Below are 19,538 nucleotides of genomic sequence, written 5' to 3'. Positions count from 1 at the left end.
CATACAGGCAGTTGCTAAGCCTTGTCTTCGTTCATGGAAAGAACCAGTTATAGACTCACATATTATTAAGTCAAAATAATTCGATGTTTAGTTTGTTTTATATTTGTGACGGTCACTCTAAAAGGACCAAAATAATAAGGATAAATAACAGCACACCGTCATTTCAAGTTATTGGTTTTATTGCTTGCACATATGTGTAACGTTAATCATGTTAAGGGAAATTATGATAACTTTTACATAAATTAATGAGGAACTGAATCCCCCTTTTGAAAGTTTTGATTAGTCTAAATAATGAGACCTCGGGAAGACCGATTTTACATTTTGATATTTTACGTTGTCTACCTAAAGGGGATATCGACCAGTCAAAAAATTAACAATATTCAACTCTTGAGTACAATTATTTGGACTACCTTTTGATACATGTAAGTTTTATTTGAAATTATCTCATATTCGCAACAAAATCAGCATTTAAACCCAAATCTGATGACAATTTCTTTCGAGTGGAGAAAATAACTCATAACTGTTTCCTAGGATCGCGTTAGACTAAGACTCACATATTCCATAAGAAATTGCCAACTTTTTTTCAACTAAAGAGGCATGGTCGGTTCCGGGATTCGAACTTATGCCCTTCAATCAATGATGAGTGAATCCAACAACCCGAGTCAGGCACGTTTTATATTTATAGTGAAAACTAAACACGAGATACATTATTTAAAAGAAAATTCTGAAGTAAAATGTACTGAAATTTAGGCAGGAAAAGGCCTGTAATATAAGAGAGTTTCTTTTTTCACATCCACGCTACCTAAATGTAGTGTGCATTGTGGCAAGATTCATTTAAATTCTTAATGAAGATTAGATATGGCACATCTGTTACAATCCGGTTAAACACCTGTTCCAACAGTATTGAGGAGTATTTAAATCATCATTTCTCGATGATGCAGCCAATGTAAACAAATTCGTTCAGTACTTTTTTTCACTCATATCGGAAAGGCGGAGTTACCTGTATAGACGAGATCCAAAAATAGATTAAGCATCGATGCTTTTGTGACGTAAAGGTTCAAGTCTATCGATTTAAGAAAAGGCGAAAGGGCAATTTGATCTGCAAACAGTAGTAATTAACTAGCCTGACTACTATATACTCGAGATGAGCTGTTTTGATACCATGTGTTCATCTTCATAGTCAACATTTTTGTCGAGCCCGCTTGCGGATGTGAAGACATAGTTGTCCAAATGGCTGTTCGGTGTATATGCATGCGTGCATCCGTGCGTGCGTCCGTCCGGATTTGTTTGTCCGGACCATAACTTTGACATGCATGAAGCAATCTTGTTTATATTTGGCATGAATGTTAACCTCAGTGAGACGGAGTGTCACGCGCAAACCCCAGGTTCCTATCTCAAAGGTCAAGGTCACACAGGTTAAAGGTCAAATTCAAAAATGACTTTGTCCGGAGCATTTCTTTTTCATGCATGGAGGGATTTTGATGTAACTTGGCACAAATGTTCATCACCATGAGACGGAGTGTCATGCGCAAGAACCAGGTCCCTAGGTCTAAGGTCAAGGTCACACGTAGAGGTCAAAAGTCAGATACAAGAATGACTTTGTCTGGAGCATTTCTTTTTGATGCATAGAGGGATTTGATGTAACTTGGCACAATTGTTCATCATCATGAGGTGGAGTGTCATGTGCAAGATCGTAGAATTACTTCCCTTTGTTGTTACTATAAATAGCTTATATTTGTAACTTTTTTATTACTGGTCGTAGGGAAAAATCAAGACCACTTTTCTGTAGTACAACATGCATGTTACATCCAATTTTCAGGTGAATTTTGACCTATCTCTACTCGTGAGGATTTTTATGTGGACTTTAATTTTTTTTTAAAGATTTACGTCCCTTAGTTGTTACTTTAAATAACTTATATTGTAACTTTTTGCAATCTCTTTTTTATTTGGCATTAATGTTGGCCTCAATGAGACAGGGAGTATCATGTGCAACTCCCAGTCCTTTTGACAGCTGGCGGACTCGACATGTTGCCCGTGGGCATCTAGTTTGCTATTTAGAGATCATAATTCTATCCCAAACTTGGTCGGAACATTGGCCTCAATCAGATCTAATAGAACAAGTTTGATACTTGGTCATTTGGGGTTTAAAACTAAATCACAAGTTCAAATTATATACCCTTGTCAACACCCTAGTGGTCACATTTTCTATATGATCTTCGTAAAAACTGGTGAGAATTTGTAAAATTAGGTCACCTAAGGCCAAAATGCCAGTTTCCTGGATAATATAAATTATATCACAGAAATCTTGTTAACACTCTAGAGGTCACATTTTAAACTTTTTAAGCATAAATAATGGTTAGAATGTTTACTTTTGTAAAATCTGGGTCAAGATTAAAACTGGGACGTCTTGGTTCAAAAACAAGGTCATTGGGTCAAGTTCTAGATAATCCTTATTAACAGTTCTTAGGCCACATTATACCTGATTTACATGATACTACATGTAGTTCCATGATACTTGTTGAGCTTGTTTCTCTTACAGAAATCTTGTTGAAGGTAGAATTTGGATCATATTGGTTCAGAAACTGGGTTACTGGGTCAAATTATAGGAAAACTTTGTCAACAGTCTGGAGGCCACATTGTCAACTTGATTTACATAAAACTTGGGAAAAGTGTTTGTCTTTAACAAATCTTTTGGGTCATATTAGATAAAAAAAAACTAGGTCTCGGCATCAAATAATGGAAATACCTTGTTAACGTATTTTATACCTGGCATAGATGAAACTTAGTCATATTGTTTGCTTTTGTGTGTGTGTGTTTCCATTAACTATTCTTACCACGGACGAATCATATGGGCAGGCATTTTCAAAGATGATTAAGATGGTCTAAAGTTATTGTCAATGCTGTTTAGTTATGTTGTTTTTACACTTATTGTCTCATCACATGGTACAGTTCATAGTTTTGTCTAATCATTACTGATTGGCCAAAGTCAGCCACACTGTTCCAATTGACCCAGTTCTGGATTCTGTAGTTCTTTTGATCAGCATGTGTACTCCGCCATTCTTGAATCTGCGTTTATGTCTTCTAATGTTTATATTTTGTGGGATTGATAATCATCATGTTAAACCCATTGTCTGTCCCAATCTGGCCTCCATTCTGATCTTCTTCAGTTCCCTCAAATCTTTCTGTTCCCTTTAAACATATGGCCACCAGGTTGCGGGGCTAGTTTTACCACTTGGCTATTCGGAAAAAGTTGAAGAGCTCCTCTGAAACTACTGGCCTGATTTTAAAATGGTATCTCAGCCTTGTCCTGATTCCAAAATTATTCAATCCAACTGTGAATATCAAATGAGTGATCTTGGGCAATCAAGGCAATCAAGGCTCTTTCGGTTTGGAGTTTCAAGGTCAAGTTAGAAGGACTGTATTTTTGATTTCATTTTCAGAGCCTAAAAATATGCTAGGTATGGCTTTCAAACATCACACCTTGACTAGAGCAAAATCCTATTATTTTTGGGGTCAGTGGCACAAAATTGAAGTGCTTAAGAACTAAAGTTAATTTTCTTTTTGTTGGGATGGGGTCATCTTGCTCATTTAATACATGTTTTCAGCTAGCTAATGGATTGTTATAGTGAAAAATAAAAAATGAATGCCATGGTATTAGTAATTTAATACCACAGAAGTGTATTTCCTTGGTTAACTTTTCTTTACTCGTTAATTCCCTTTTGTTTGCATAATATTTTAATAATTTGTGTGAATTAGAAGAGATTTGGATGAAACTTAGGACAATGAAAAATAACAAAAAGCAATAAAAACCTTCAGAATCATAATTTTTGTCTATAATACTGATAAAATTATTTCATTTTTATACGCCCAAAGGGACGTATTACGTTATAGCCACATTGTCCCTCTGTCCGTCTGTTAGCAATTTCGTGTCCGCTCTGTTACTCTTGAACCCCCTGAAGGATTTCAAAGAAACTTGACACAAATATTCACCACACTGAGATGACGTGTAGAGCGCATGTTCCAGATGACTTGCTTCAAGGTCAAGGTCACACTTAGGGGTCAAATGTCATATCAGTTTGTTTCGTGTCTGCTCTGTAACTCTTGAACTGCTGGAAGGATTTAAAAGAAACTTGGCAAAAATGTTCACCACACTAAACAACATGCAGAGCGCATGTTTTGGATGACTCGCTTCAAGGTCACGGTCACACTTAGGGGTCAAAGGTCATATATGACTTTACTTTGTGTATAATACTCTGCATTGCAGTGCTCTTGTTTTTATTTCGCAGATCCCTTTTTTGTTCACTTACAATAATTTTTGTTTAGAATTACTTCCCTTTTATGTAACTATAAATAGCTTATTTTAAATCTTTTTTATTACTGGCGGTAGGGAAAAACCAAGGCCACTTTTCTGTGGTACAACATGGATGGTACCTTTAGGTGTATTTTGACATACCTGTACCTGGTAAGGATTTTTTGTGGACTTTGAATATATTTTGTGGACTTAGATTGTTTTTTTTTCTTAAGTTCTTCCCTTTGTTGTTACAGTCCTTTGGGTGTCAACAGTCAAGTTCTTTAAATTTTGCTCCCATCCTCTTAAGTAAATCTTCAGGCGTAGATTGTCCCACTTGGCAGAGTTCTTAACATTTAATGCTTTCACATGTTTTAAATATCTAAGTAGCTTTGACTTCCCAAAAGGAAATTCTTCTGTGACACTGAGCAGTATTTTTTGGCGTATATTGTCCCACTTGGCAGAGTTCTTAACATTCAATGCTTTCACATGTTTTAATATCTAAGTAGCTTTCACTTCCCAAAAGGAAATTCTTCTGTGACACTGAGCAGTATTTTTTTGTGGAATGGGATGTTAGTCACTACCACTCAGTTCTAGTTTTTTTTTGCAGCAAACCAATTAGTGGCAAAATTTCTTAAGCAGATTCTATAAAACTTTTACGGAAAATGTGCAACTACAAAATTTCATACAAATTTGATAACAGATAAGATAGCTCTAACTTTTTTAGCTCATCTGTCACAAAGTGACAAGGTGAGCTTTTGTGATCGCGCAGCGTCCGTCGTCCGTCCGTGCGTGTGTCCGTGCGTAAACATTTGCTTGTGACCACTCTAGAGGTCACATTTTTCATGGGGTCTTTATGAAAATTGGTCAGAATGTTCAACTTGATGATATCTAGGTCCAGTTCGAAACTGGGTTACCTGCGGTCAAAAACTAGGTCAGTAGGTCTTAAAATAGAAAAAACCTTGTGACCTCTCTATAGGCCATATATTTGACAAGATCTTCATGAAATTGGTCAGAATGTTCTCCTTGATGATATCTAGGTCAAGTTCAAAACTGGGTCACATGCCGTCAAAAACTAGGTCAGTAGGTCAAATAATAGAAAAACCTTGTGACCTCTCTAAAGGCCATATTTTTCATGGGATCTATATGAAAGTTAGTCTGAATGTTCATCTTGATGATATCTAGGTCAAGTTTGAAACTGGGTCACATGCGGTCAAAAGCTAGGTCAGTAGGTCTAAAAATAGAAAAACCTTGTGACCTCTCTAGAGGCCATACTTGTGAATGGATCTTCATAAAAATTTGTCAGAATGTTCATCTTGATGATATCTAGGTCAAGTTTGAAAGTGGGTCACGTGCCAACAAAAAGTAGGACAGTAGGTCAAATAATAAAAAAAACTTTGTGACCTCTCTAGAGGCCATATTTTTCATGGGATCTCTATGAAAGTTGGTCTAAATGTTAATCTTGATGATATATAGGTCAAATTTGAAACTGGTTCAACTGCGATCAAAAACTAGGTCAGTAGGTCTTAAAATAGAAAAACATTGTGACCTCTCTAGAGGCCATACCCTTGAATGGATCTTCATGGAAATTGGTCAGAATGTTCACCTTGATGATATCAAGGTCAAGTTTGAAACTGGGTCATGTGCCATCAAAAACTAGATCAGTAGGATAAATAATAAAAATAACATTTTGACCTCTCTAGAGGCCATACTTTTCATGGGATCTGTATGAAAGTTGGTCTGAATGTTTATCTTGATGATATTTAGGTCAAGTTTAAAACTGGGTCAACTGCGGTCAAAAACTAGGTCAGTAGGTCTAAAATTAGAAAATTTTTTTGACCTCTCCAGAGGCCATATTTTTCAATGGATCTTCATGAAAATTGGTCTGAGTGTTCACCTTGATGATATCTAGGTCAAGTTCTAAACTGGGTCATGTGCGGTCAAAAACTAGGCCAGTAGGTATAAAAATAGAAAAACATTGTGACCTCTCTAGAGGCCATATTTTTCATGAGATCTTCATGAAAATTAGTGAGAATGTTCACCTTGATGATATCTAGGTCAAGTTCAAAACAGGGTCACGTACCTTTGAAAACTAGGTCAGTAGGTCAAATAATAAAAACTTTGTGACCTCTCTAGAGGCCATATTTTTCAATGGATCTCCATGAAAATTGGTCAGAATTTTTATCTTGATGATATCTAGGTCAAGTTCAAAACTGGGTCACATGAGCTCAAAAACTAGGTAACTATATCAAATAATAGAAAAAATGATGTCATACTCAAAACTGGGTCATGTGGGAACAGGTGAGCGATTCAGGACCATCATGGTCATATTTGTGTTAAAAGGCTTTTTATTAATATAAAATAAAGGCACTTCTGAAGTTACAAGCAAGGAAACAATAATGATATGAACATACCAATTAAAGGCAAATCTGACAGTTTCGTTGTTCTGAAATATTGCTTATTTGTTGACTATGTCAAATGAACTTGCTGCTTAAACTAGTAAAAAACACACAACAACAACAAAAAATTACATGAAAAATGTGGGGTTTTCAACCTTCAAATTAGACAAAAACTACTTTTTACGATGCTTTTTTTGTGAAATAAATTGTATGTTTTGATCTATTGTAAAGCATTCCATCTCAAAACAAATTAACCATGCCATGAGAAAAAATAAAATACAATGTAGTGTGTTTACAATCAGCATGGATCCAGACCAGCCTGTGCAGCCTGGTCAGGATCCATGCTGTTTGCTTTCAAAGCCTATTGCAATTAGAGAAACCATTAGTGAACAGCATAGTTCCTGACAGACTGCGCGGATGCACAGACTGGTCTCGGTCTATGCTGGTCGCAAACGCACTATGATGTTTTTCTTATGACTCAAATGTCGGCTCAAATGACATTTATATATATGTGGCCAAAATAGCTAGTTTTGCCTTTAAAGGAGGTAGTGATAAAGAAGATAAAATGTCTTGAATATGAAAATATGAAATCATATACTATTGCACACCTAGAAATGTAGTTTCAAAAAACATGTATGAATTGGATAAACCAGTAAAAAGCTGACAGTAGGTACTTGAAAGACTAAATGAATACAACTGTCAATTTCCTTTACATTTTAAGAAATGTAGAACCTGAGTTGAACATAGAAATCTACCATATAAAACAAATCTGAATGTGCATTTTTAGCTCACCTGTCACAAAGTGACAAGGTGAGCTTTTGTGATCGCGCGGTGTCCGTCGTCCGTCGTCCGTGCGTCCGTGCGTGCGTGCGTCCGTCCGTAAACTTTTTGCTTGTGACCACTCTAGAGGTCACATTTTTCATTGGATCTTTATGAAAGTTGGTCAGAATGTTTATCTTGATAATATCTAGGTCAAGTTCGAAACTGGGTCACGTGCCTTTAAAAACTAGGTCAGTAGGTCTAAAAATAGAAAAACCTTGTGACCTCTCTAGAGGCCATATATTTCACAAGATCTTCATGAAAATTGGTCAGAATGTTCAACTTGATGATGTCTAGGTTAAATTTGAAACTGGGTCACGTGGGGTCAAAAACTAGGTCAGTAGGTCTAAAAATAGAAAAACCTTGTGACCTCTCTAAAGGCCATATATTTCACAAGATCTTTATGAAAATTGGTCAGAACGTTATCTTGATGATTTCTAGGTCAAGTTCGAAACTGGGTCACATGCCTTCAAAAACCTGGTCAGTAGGTCAAATAATAGAAAAACCTTGTGACCTCTCTAAAGGCCACATTTTTCATGGGATCTGTATGAAAGTTGATCTGAATGTTCATCTGGATGATATCTAGGTCAAGATTGAAACTGGATCACCTGCGGTCAAAAACTAGGTCAGTAGGTCTAAAAATAGAAAAACCTTGTGACCTCTCTAGGGGCCATATATTTCATGAGATCTTCATGAAAATTGGTCAGAATGTTTATCTTGATGATATCTAGGTCAAGTTTGAAAGTGGGTTACGTGCCCTCAAAAACTAGGTCAGTAGGTCAAATAATAGAAAAACCTTGTGACCTCTCTAGAGGCCATATTTTTCATGGGATCTGTATGAAAGTTAGTCTGAATGTTCATCTTTATGATATCTAGGTCATTTTCGAAAGTGGGTCACGTGCCGTCAAAAACTAGGTCAGTAGGTCAAATAATAGAAAAACCTTGTGACCTCTCTAAAGGCCATATTTTTCATGGGATATGTATGAAAGTTGGTCTGAATGTTCATCTTGATGATATATAGGTAAAGTTCGAAACAGGGTCATGTGCGGTCAAAAACTAGGTCGGTAGGTCTAAAAATAGAAAAACCTTGTGACCTCTCTAGAGGCCACACTTGTGAATGGATCTCCATAAAAATTGGTCAGAATGTTCACCTTGATGATATTTAGGTCAAGTTTGAAACTGGGTCACGTGCCTTAAAAAACTAGGTCAGTAGGTCAAATAAAATAAAACTTGTGACCTCTGTAGAGGCCATACTTTTCATGGGATCTGTATGAATGTTGGTCTGAATGTTCATCTTGATAATATCTAGGTCAAGTTTGAAACTGGGTCAACTGCGGTCAAAAACTAGGTCAGTAGGTCTAAAATTAGAAAAATCTGTTGACCTCTCTAGAGGCCATATTTTTCAATGGATCTTCATAAAAATTGATCTGAATTTTCACCTTGATGATATCTAGGTTTCGAAACTGGGTCACGTGCGGTCAAAAACTAGGCCAGTAGGTATAAAAATAGAAAAACCTTGTGACCTCTCTAGAGACCATATTTTTCAATGGATCTTCTTGAAAATTGGTCAGAATTTTTATCCTGATAATATCTAGGTCAAGTTCAAAACTGGGTCACATGAGCTCAAAAAGTAGGTCACTATGTCAAATAATAGAAAAAACGACTTCATACTCAAAACTGGGTCATGTGGGAAGAGGTGAGCGATTCAGGACCATCATGGTCCTCTTGTTTGCATACACCGCTAGCACAGAAGTTTCGAAGACTTTGCTATGAACTCTTGCAGAAAAGACATCAATTAACTCTCATTTAGCAGCACTTTGTAATGACCTTCCATGTGTTTAAACTACAATTGCCGATATACTTTACAATCCTGAAATTCTTAAGTTCATAAACTCTGAATTTTCCTCCAAACTTCTTGTTTAAATTTAGTGACCAAGTGGTACATGACGGTTGCTGACTTCGAATATCCTTTACCCCTCACCGATACGAGTTCAAAACATCGCTAGGGGTGTATAAATGCTTTATGTGGGGAAGTCATGCTGCTGGCTTACGAAATGTCAGTGTTTCTACCCAGGTGCCCGCCCATGCCTGAAAAAATGCCAGGAGGGGTACCTGAGGTATTCCTCATCCATCGAAAGCTGGTTAAGTTGCCATATGATCTACATTGTGTTGTTGTGTCTCTAAATACAACCAAAATTACATAAAAAATGTTTAGATTTATATGTATGATTGTACATAACCTCCTGTTAAATAGGTGTGTAAGTCTCCCTTCATAACAATTATATGTGAAAACATGTAACATCCATGGTGAAAGTAAGTATTTTAATGTGCAGAAGTCCACTTTACCTTTAAATACATTTGAATGTGCAAGCACGTTACCTCCATGGTGAAAATAACGATTTTAATGGCACTTAGTTTCCATATCACACAACCTTGTTTGATATCCAATATAAACCACTCTCTTACATAATGCTTTAGGACGTCTGGAAAAGCAGTTTTTCAGTTTTACCACCTAAGTCAATATCTACACTATATGCATCTTTTAAAAGTTTCTCTGAATACCGTGCCGCCTCTCGTAGACGTAAAAGTTTTTCCTTCGTGTAAACAGTATGTAGAAGTTCTATATGTTTTGCTTCGTTTGTTTTACGATGAAAATTACCCTCCTGAAGTTTAACTGTACAATCTATATCTTTATCAGAGACACTTAGATTAAAGAATGTGGCAAGCTTTCTCAGCTCACGTGCCATGTCACTTTGAAGTCTTTCATACTGTACAACATGCACAGGTCCTTTGAACTTTCTTATGGTGTTCCTGGTCAGGTTAACATACCATTTCAAAGAGTGCTCGAACATTTTGGTGCTGGCTGAAAGAGAAGTTATATTCAGAGTAAGCAGTACAAAATGCATACAGTTGAATAGCCGTTTCGTTTTTGACAAGAATATAGCCGTAAAGTGTTTAGTCTTGTACAACTTATGGTTTACGAACCACTTCAAGGATAGAAACTTTTTATTGTAGCTTCATGTAAAACAATATTATTGATGGTGGTAGAAGGCATGTACTAGAAAGAACAAAGGCGTGATGAAAAGATCTTGGTGAAATCAAATAGTACTGAAATGTTACAAACAGTCGATTCAGTAACTGTATATAATTTGACTTTTTTCCCGATAATATGTTCTTCTACAAAGCAACATATTGTAGCTTTAATTATAGTTTTGGCTTCATTTTAATCTAAACATATAAAATACAAGGCACTACATAAAGAAAGCGTTAAAGAATTGGAATAAAGATATCAAACTTTTAATTCAGTTAGTTATAACTTTGCAACAGCTAGAATTAAGAGCACCGCCTTGCATGTACAGACGCCCATCTGAATTTTTATCTCTTTATAATAGAAATATTGTCCTACCAGTGTGTTTTTATGATATTTTCCAAGTCCAAAAGGGGCTATAATTCTTGCAAAAAGCAGGATGGAGTTATGTTACTTGCTGTATAGAGTCAGCTTTTGATAGTGAACACGTGTTGCAAGTTTTAAAGCAATAGCTTTCATTGTTTAGGAGAAAAGCTGACCTAAACACAAAGCTTCACCAAGAAATATGATTTTCCAAGTCCAAAAGGGGTCATAATTCTTGCAAAGATCAATGTAGAGTTATGGTACTTGTTGTACAGAGTCAGTTTTTAATGGTAAATGACTGCAAACAGTTTTAAAGCAATAGCTTTGACCATTAAGGAGAAAAGTTGACCTAAACACAAAACTTAATGAAGAAATCTGATATTTTCTAAGTCCAAAAGGGGCCATAATTGTTGCAAAAAGCAGGCTGGAGTTATGGTTTTTGCTTTACGTACAGAATCAGCTATTGATGGTGAACAAGTGTTGTAAGTTTTAAAGCAATATCTTTGATAGTTTAGGAGAAAAGCTGACCTAAACATAAAATTTGACCATGCAACGCCGACGCCGACGCTGATCAAGTGATGGCAATAACTCATCTTGTTTTCCCAAAAAATCAGATTAGCTCAAAATGGAAAAAAATCGATAGCGATTGAAATTTTGCACGCTTGTTAAAATTTATTCAAAAAACTACCCGGCAGTTTCTTAAATACTTAAATATGGGCGTCTTTACTCAAAATTTTGGATGAAGCTCGACGTCAGTTTTGCGTTCATAAAATGTTTACCGTCGATGTGACGTCGAAATAAACTTGACAAATTATATATCAGAGATAATTCTAATACAAACTTGAAAAAAAACAACAAAAAAAAAAAAACATTTTTGCCGCATTTTTGTTGTATATAAAAACGCTTCTTAAAAAAACCTGTCAAGTACGTCCTTTTGCGCTCTGCTTAAAAAATGACGTTAGTGGTCATTTTTGAAGATTTACAGCTGCAAAATGGAGAATAACAGAAAAATGGAAAAATACCAGTCAATCGTAAATATCGTCAACTTTAATTTTGCAAAATTTCATAACAGTCCGTTGAAAACCGTTAGGTCACGCATATTACCTTAACGCGTCGGTTTTTTTTTGTCACCGTCTTTCTTTTGTTACCAGAAAAGATGTACCTTTCTTTGCCACCCAAAATTAATGCATCTTTCATTTGTCACGGAATAAATGCATCTTTCTTTTACAACCAACAACTAACGAGTCTTTCTTTAGCCAACCATACTTAATGCATGTTTCTTTCATTGTTATCAGTCTAATAATTATTCTAACACGACCAGCAAATAACCTACATACATGTAGAGCAAAATCTATCCCGATTTATTCTGCAATAAACCACTGGCGTGCAACGACGTCATCCGATCCAGGTGCGTAGAATGGTCATAAAAAGTAGTTACCATTTCTTTTAACATTGTTGATACTAGTATGCAGAATAGCCTTGATCTTCTTCATGATTATTGTAATACTTGGGGGTTAGAAGTAAATCCAGATAAGAGTAAAATTGTTGTATTCAGAAAACGTGGCCCTCTTAAAAATGACGAAACATGGACTTATAATAATGTTCAATTAGAAACTGTAGATAATTTCAATTATCTTGGCACTGTATTCAATTACACTGGAAGTTTTATTCTAAATCAGGAAACATTAGCTGGAAAAGGTTTAAAAGCGTTAAATACATTGCCGGTTAATACACGTGGTATGCCATTAAAACCTAGTACACTATGTCAATTGTTCGATGCCTTTGTTTGTTCTGTATTGAATAATGCAAGTGAAATTTGGGGTTTCAGTAAAAGTAAAGAAATCGGGAGAATTCATTTGAAATTCTGTAAGTCTTTACTCTATGTTAAACAGACAAGTAGCAGTATGGCTGTCTACGGCGAGTTATGCCGATACCCATTATATATTGGTAGATACGTAAGGATCATAAAATACTGGTTGAAGATTGTTAACTGTGATAATGTTATTGTAAGCAAATTATATGAATCCATGTTGAGTGATTGTCAAAGAGGCAAAAATAATTGGGCAACTAAAGTAAAATCGTTGTTAGATAACAGTGTTTTTTCAAATGTTTGGATAAATCCTGACATTGTTAATGCTAATACATTTCCAGCGTTATTTAAGCAAAGACTTGTTGATCTGTTATTCAGTTTGTGCAGGTATGGTTTACCACAGTATCTGGACGTCCAAGTTTATGCACTTATAAATTGTTTAAAACATCTTTTAACCGTGAATACTATTTGGATAAAATACCACTTAAGCTACGAATACCATTTACAAAGTTAAGACTATCATCGCACCAACTACGTATTGAAACTGGTCGTTATGGTAATGATAGAATTGAACATAATCAACGTTATTGTATGATATGCAACTCTGATGATCTTGAAGACGAGTCCCATTTTATTTGTATATGTTCAGCGTATGACCAAATCCGCAGACGTTATATTAGTAGACATTATGTTTGTAGACCAAGTGTTGTAAAATTTCTAGAACTAATGCAGTCTAGTCTGTAAATTAAGAAGTTGTATTTAAACTATGTAAGTTTATAAATGAAGCATTTGCAATTAGACAAGGTATAATAAATAGTCATAATTAGACATGTATTTACTGTCAATTTTCCCTAACCATCATTTACATGCCCCACTTTTATCATTATAAGCCATGATAGCATGTAACCTTAGGATTATATTGTACTGTTGTTCCTTTTCATATGATAATAAATGTGATGTCCGTAGTTCATCTTCATGTACATGTTTATATCTAGAACTAATATAGATGTTGTTGTATGTAGTTTTCCATGTCCTTGTACATATTTGTCATGTTTGTATGTTACATTTAGCAAATTATTGTATCATGTAACAAGAAACGTTTATATGTTTACGTTACTTAATAAAGAATCTTGAATCATGAATCTATTTCGTGTTAGAATCGAAATAATAAGGTCCCAAGTGTGACTTATCGTTGAATAGTATAACCCGAGTTTTTCGTTCTTATACGAAGCAATATATCACGGCCTTCGTGATATATTCTTACGTGTAAGAACTCAAAACTCTGGTTATTCTCCGATAAACCACGTTTGGGAACTTATTATTTCTTAATTTGACGGCTGCACGGCCTGCGAATGCGACAATAGCGCAGCATGCTTAATACATACTATGTACCTTGAATCAAGACTTGTTTTGATGGATGGCCTGTGTGTCCAGCCTTTGCAAAGTTTGCATACGACAATAGGGCATCGTATGGATTCCTCACAAGCAGCACTATCTTTTTGAAAAGGTTAAAATGTCTTCCTTCATGCGTCTTCACCACCAAAGTCTTAGCCCTGTCACGGTGACATTCATACGGGAAACCCCGCGTTCTTAATCCTTCGTCACAGTACACACTGGATGTTCCAAGCCCTACAATTTAAAGTTATAATAGATATCTCCAGAGAGTGTGTAAATACTGGAAATAAATTAATGTTTAGATTGTTAGAATGTTTCATTTCTTAGCCCGTTGTTGGGCCTTTGATTGGAAATCTTTGACAACACCGGCAACAACCGATCGCAAACGTGTATCTTGTTAACTATTTATGTCAACGAGTTTTATTTTCATAACATTAATGAAATACAAATATCGGAAAAATGATCGACAACTTAAATAGATTTTCCTGTTTCGTCATTCATCACTACGTAATCACACTGGCCATAGCTTTCGCAGAAGCGGTGGTTCCAACGCCGCGGCGGTGGAGGATTCGTCGCAGCAGTGGAGAAATATGGCCGACTGACTACATTTATGCTGTCATCGGAAAGTTTTCTAATGAGTTTTTCACGTTTGACTGAAAACAACCAGTGAGACAGGAGCCCACATGTGTGCTCTTTCAACCACAATAACTCTTTGTCATTAATGTAAACACTTCTGTACAGTTTAACGAGGGACTGCCGTTTTTGTAGAATTCCCAACAAAAATGGTAAAATCTTGTACAAAACGACCCCTGAGCACGTTTGCAACAAATCGTTAAGTACGGCACTATCAAGCAAAAACTATTTCTGCGTAACAGGTGAATTTTCATTATAGGGATATGAAAAACTCGACCAAAAATGATTCCAACGCTGTGTGCGATGGGTACAATTGCAACGCATTACGGTGGATCTTGTTTCTTAATGTTAGCTATGGACTTTTAACTTAAGTAAACAGCATTTTTCTGGGATTTTGATTGGAGTAGGTCCATGAAATCACTTTGACATCAGACAGCAATAGAAGTTTAATGTTTAGTAATAATATACTATTGACTTGCACTTCCGTTCTGTTAACTTTATTTTAAACCATTATTATTTTACTAAATCAACTGCCAAATAACGCCATGTTCTTTCGTACTAAATACACCTCAGTTATGATTATTATATTAACGCATGAAGGTTTTCTTCATTTTCCTTTTCCCTTATTTTAAACAAAATATCAACTGATAATATCGATCGTTTGATTAGATGCTTACCACATGCGACTTTTACATCATAGAACAGACCGACTTATCTAATATACAAACTGACAGGGTTTCTGCTGTCCCTTATTTCTGTTTTTGCCAAATACTATCGAAGTCGGGTACGCATTGGGGTGTGGGGTGGGAGGTTGGGGGGGGGGGGGGCAGTATTCTCCAACACACTGCACATGCTGCAACAATTTGTCATTTTTATAGTTTTTTAAATCGTGTTTAGCATATTTAAGTATGTTCCCAGCTGTAATTTCTCTTCAGTTGTTATAATAAGAATAACTGAAATGAGTTGATTCTTTGCCGTCCTCTTGGCACTAGAACAAGGAGTTAAAGGTCTCTTAATATATTTGATTGGAGCTGTGACAGTTTTCAGAGGAGAATTAAGTTTTTGTCTTTCATTTATTGTAACATTTGTTTTTGCTTGTCTGTTGTTAGTTATGTCTACTCTGTTTCACCGTTTATCTTTCAATGTTAAACTTAGCCATAGAATTATATGAAAAACATTACTGAAGATAAGGCCATGAATGTGGCGTATGGTGTTAACAAGCTTTTCCTTTGATTTGACCTGGTGACCTAGCTTTTGACCCCACATGACCAAGTTTCGAACTTGACCTAGAGATTATTAAGATAAAAATTCCATGCACACTATGCCTAATCACGTGATCGCGCTACGTCATTTTGAGCTCGAAAGTGAAAGTAGAAAGGTAAACAAAAATTGAAAATCAGGGCGTAAGTTTTTTAATCTACATATCGTGTTTATACCATGCATATGATTCGAAAACTATTTGAAAGTTTTTGTTTACGTTTCCACTTTCAATTTCGAGCTCAAAATGACGTAGCGCGATCACATGATTGGTTACACTGATGCAAGTTTGTATCATATCCAAGCATAAATGAAACCTTATATGGCTGAGTGGACCTGAATAGAAAAGTTGCCCCTTTCAAGGGTAGTATCTCTTGAACATATGATGCAATCTAGCTGGTTTTCAATAGGAACCGAGATCTTATTGTGACTTAATTTGTGTGTAAGTGTGGTTAAAGTCAAAAGTAAATGCCACTGCTATCATGTTCATAAAGTGAACAATTTGTCTCCTTCAAGGATTAAAATCTGTTGAAAAATGAGGCCTCTATCGTGTTCACAAGAAATTATGGACGGACGACGGACGGACAGACGACTGACGGACGACGGACGAAGGGCAATCAAATAATCTCATCTTGTCAATACGAAAAATTCTAAACTTTTTCCTTGACACTTCGAGATTCTGTGGTAAACGTCTGAAAATAAAAGGATATTGTTGAAAATGAGGTAAATTAGCCTACTTGTAAAAAGTTTTAACTCCTATAACACAGCTGCTCAATGGCATTTTGATATGGTATACTACGAATTAGTTATTGTTTTGTACTTTAGTCAAGTTGGTTTATCATACGATGCAGAAGTCGCATGTGGTCAGCATTTAATTAGAAAATCGATATTGTCACTTGATATTTTGTATCTACGGATGTGCAAATCATTATCATATTTATTCTAAACTTTCAGTTTCTGTTGCTATCAAATGTCAAAGTGATTTCATGGCCCAACACAAATAAAATTCTGGGAAAATGCTGTTTACTCCAATTTAAAGTCCATAGTGAACATTAAAGAAACAAGATCCACCGTAATGCGTTGCAATTGTACCCACCGCACACTGCGTTGGAATAATTTTTGGTCGATAGTTTTGTATGCTTGCAATGAAAAATCACCGATTACAGAGAAAAAGCTTTTGCTTGACAGTGTCAGACTAACATTTGGATGCAAGCGTGCTCAGGGGTCGTTTTGTACAAGATTTTACCATTTCTGGTAGAAATTCGACAAAAACGGCAGTCCCTCATTAAACTGTACAGCAGTGTTTACATTAATGACAAAGAATTGCACTGAACAAGTGTTTGTGGCTGGAAGAGTACACATGTGGGCTCCTGTCTCACTGGTTGTTTTCAGTCAAACGTGAAGCACTCGTTAGAAAAAGTACCGATGAGAGCGTAAATATAGTCAGTCAGCCATATTCTCCACCGCTTCTGCGACGAATCCTCCACCGCCATGGCGTTGGAACCACCGCTTCTGTGAAAGCTATGGCCAGTGTGGTAATTGGCGTGCTCAGAAACCTTACCAGGACCGTTTTCAAAGATGTTAGAAAAATATTTACTACATTATAATGCTTTGGTTATTCAGATGCGACAAGGTATTCACTATAGATCATTTGATAATACCTGTATTGTGTATGAAAATTATATATTGCAAATTCGAAAAGTTCGGCGTAAAAGAAACCCGTTGCCCTGAGGTACATTACAGGTTGTAAATATAATAGCCTTGGAAGTACTTAACTACCTGTTAAACAAACACAATAGGTCAATCAATGGCTATTTCTTCCTTGTTCAATAGCCATTTATTTATACGACGGACGACTTTCTAAAAACCTAGATATCAATCAACGAAATGGCATCGATCTACTGATGTTAATCAAATGTATCTCATCAGCGCTCTGTCAGGCGGAATAATTTCCGTCATAAGACAAAATTAGACTACAGGAACCTAAAATTCTACCCATAAGCAACCACAAATCTATATACAAGTAGATGGGGAGGGGTGGGGGTGGGTATTCTTACACTTGTGGTGGCTTATGGATAAAAGTTCAGATTTTCTGTGCTTAGACCAATATATGAAATATAAACATTGCAGATGTACCTGTCATCTGTTGTATGAGGTGCCGGGTCCACGTATTTCCAGATCCTGGAAAACTGACCAGACCAGTTATAGGTAGCACTGTTTGAGATAACTTCACTTTCTTCTTGCTACAGTTTACAGATCCGTCCGAACTGGCATTACCTAGTCTGCCAACAACATTCGTGACCTGTACTTTCGGATAGTATTTCTTTCTTGTACCTTGAACAATTTTGTGTTTCGTATCATTTAATCTTTGACTCCCCGTTGCAAACAGCTTCTGCCCTTTCGATATTTTTATATTCGGACCCTTTTCTGCTTTACTTAAATTCATTGAAGGTTGTTGCGTTTCTTCTAAATTTGGATAAACAATCGGTCTTAACCATACTGCTGGCCCAAAATGTAACTTGCTATTTCCGAAAGTATTTGTGCGTAAACCTATTAAAACACAAAATATCAAAAATAAAGAAAAGCATCCTATGAACAAGTTTTTAAATCTCGCAGACATTTCACTATAACACTAGAATAGTTTTAGTCCACCGCAAGCCGTGTTTAAACAAATGAAGAACCGCGCACTGTAAACTATTTTTCAGATCATCTCAGTTTTTAATTCTTTAGAGCAATATAAATAGAGAATAATAGGTTAGTGCCGTAGATGAGAAAGTTTATCTGGCGAGGTGGAGGAGGTTATCGGATGAGCCGAAGGCGAACCTGATAACGTCCGGAGCCGAGCCAGATAAACTTTCTCCAACTTAGGCACTAACCTATTATTCTATTTATCTTGTCATTACTTCATTTTCCGATATTTAGCAATTTATTTTACAAAAATAAGTGTGCGACAACCGTTTTAATGACGTCATATTCGTAATGACGTCACTTATATAATAACATTATCACCGACAAAATCGCAACAACTTCTTCGTTTTTGGATAAAATCTCTTTATTTGACCACTCATTTTCTTAGTTCGGACATTTCCAACACAATGGTGATGGTTTCAATGCAACCTTTCTTATGACAATATCGATCAAAAGGTCACATGATCAACTGACCGTATATCACTGGTCACGTGTCAACTGACGGTATATCAAGAAAGATATACGGCACCCTGATATTGGGTCGAAAATACTGCAAGTGACAGGATAATACTCTGTATTGATGACCATTTACAATCGAAAGTTTAATCCATTTTAGTACGTATTATTTTCTATTAGCATGTTTAGGCCAGTACAGTTTTATGTTTTTATCGGTTTGATAAATCAATTTTAACAATTGTGGAATGCTTTTCTCGCAGATATTTAAACAGCGGTTCGTCCTTTCAAAAATGCTATAGACGCGGCAATATACAAGGAAACCGAATGCGTCCAGCTATTGGTTGAATCACATCATTGTGGGCATGGATCAGTAAAAGGCATGCACTATTAACGTTAACTGGT

The 19,538-nt window shown here is 36.1% G+C and overlaps 1 protein-coding gene across 1 annotated transcript; it reads right to left on the bottom strand.

The window, feature by feature from the left end:
* Positions 1 to 9,348: 9,348 nt before the first annotated feature.
* LOC123529629 (uncharacterized) lies at positions 9,349 to 18,706 on the bottom strand. Its single transcript, XM_045310030.2, has 3 exons — positions 18,129 to 18,706; positions 14,100 to 14,336; positions 9,349 to 10,369 (listed from the first exon to the last, which is right to left on the bottom strand). The coding sequence occupies exons 1-3, from the start codon at positions 18,610 to 18,612 to the stop codon at positions 9,981 to 9,983; spliced, it is 1,110 nt and encodes a 369-aa protein (XP_045165965.2). The 5' UTR covers positions 18,613 to 18,706; the 3' UTR covers positions 9,349 to 9,980.
* Between the last annotated feature and the right edge of the window lie 832 nt (positions 18,707 to 19,538).

The sequence above is a fragment of the Mercenaria mercenaria genome, chromosome 1 (assembly GCF_021730395.1).
Source record: "Mercenaria mercenaria strain notata chromosome 1, MADL_Memer_1, whole genome shotgun sequence".
Lineage (NCBI taxonomy): Eukaryota > Metazoa > Mollusca > Bivalvia > Venerida > Veneridae > Mercenaria > Mercenaria mercenaria.
This window is presented reverse-complemented; position numbering and strand designations above follow the sequence as displayed.

Excerpts from the sequence above, each read along its gene's own strand:
- LOC123529629 (XM_045310030.2), bottom strand. The coding sequence starts at position 18,612 with ATGTCTGCGAGATTTAAAAACTTGTTCATAGGATGCTTTTCTTTATTT. Across the intron at positions 14,337-18,128 it reads CCTCATACAACAGATGACAG|GGCTTGGAACATCCAGTGTG; the intron begins GTACATCTGCAA and ends TTTAAATTGTAG. Across the intron at positions 10,370-14,099 it reads AAAACAAGTCTTGATTCAAG|CCAGCACCAAAATGTTCGAG; the intron begins GTACATAGTATG and ends CTTCTCTTTCAG.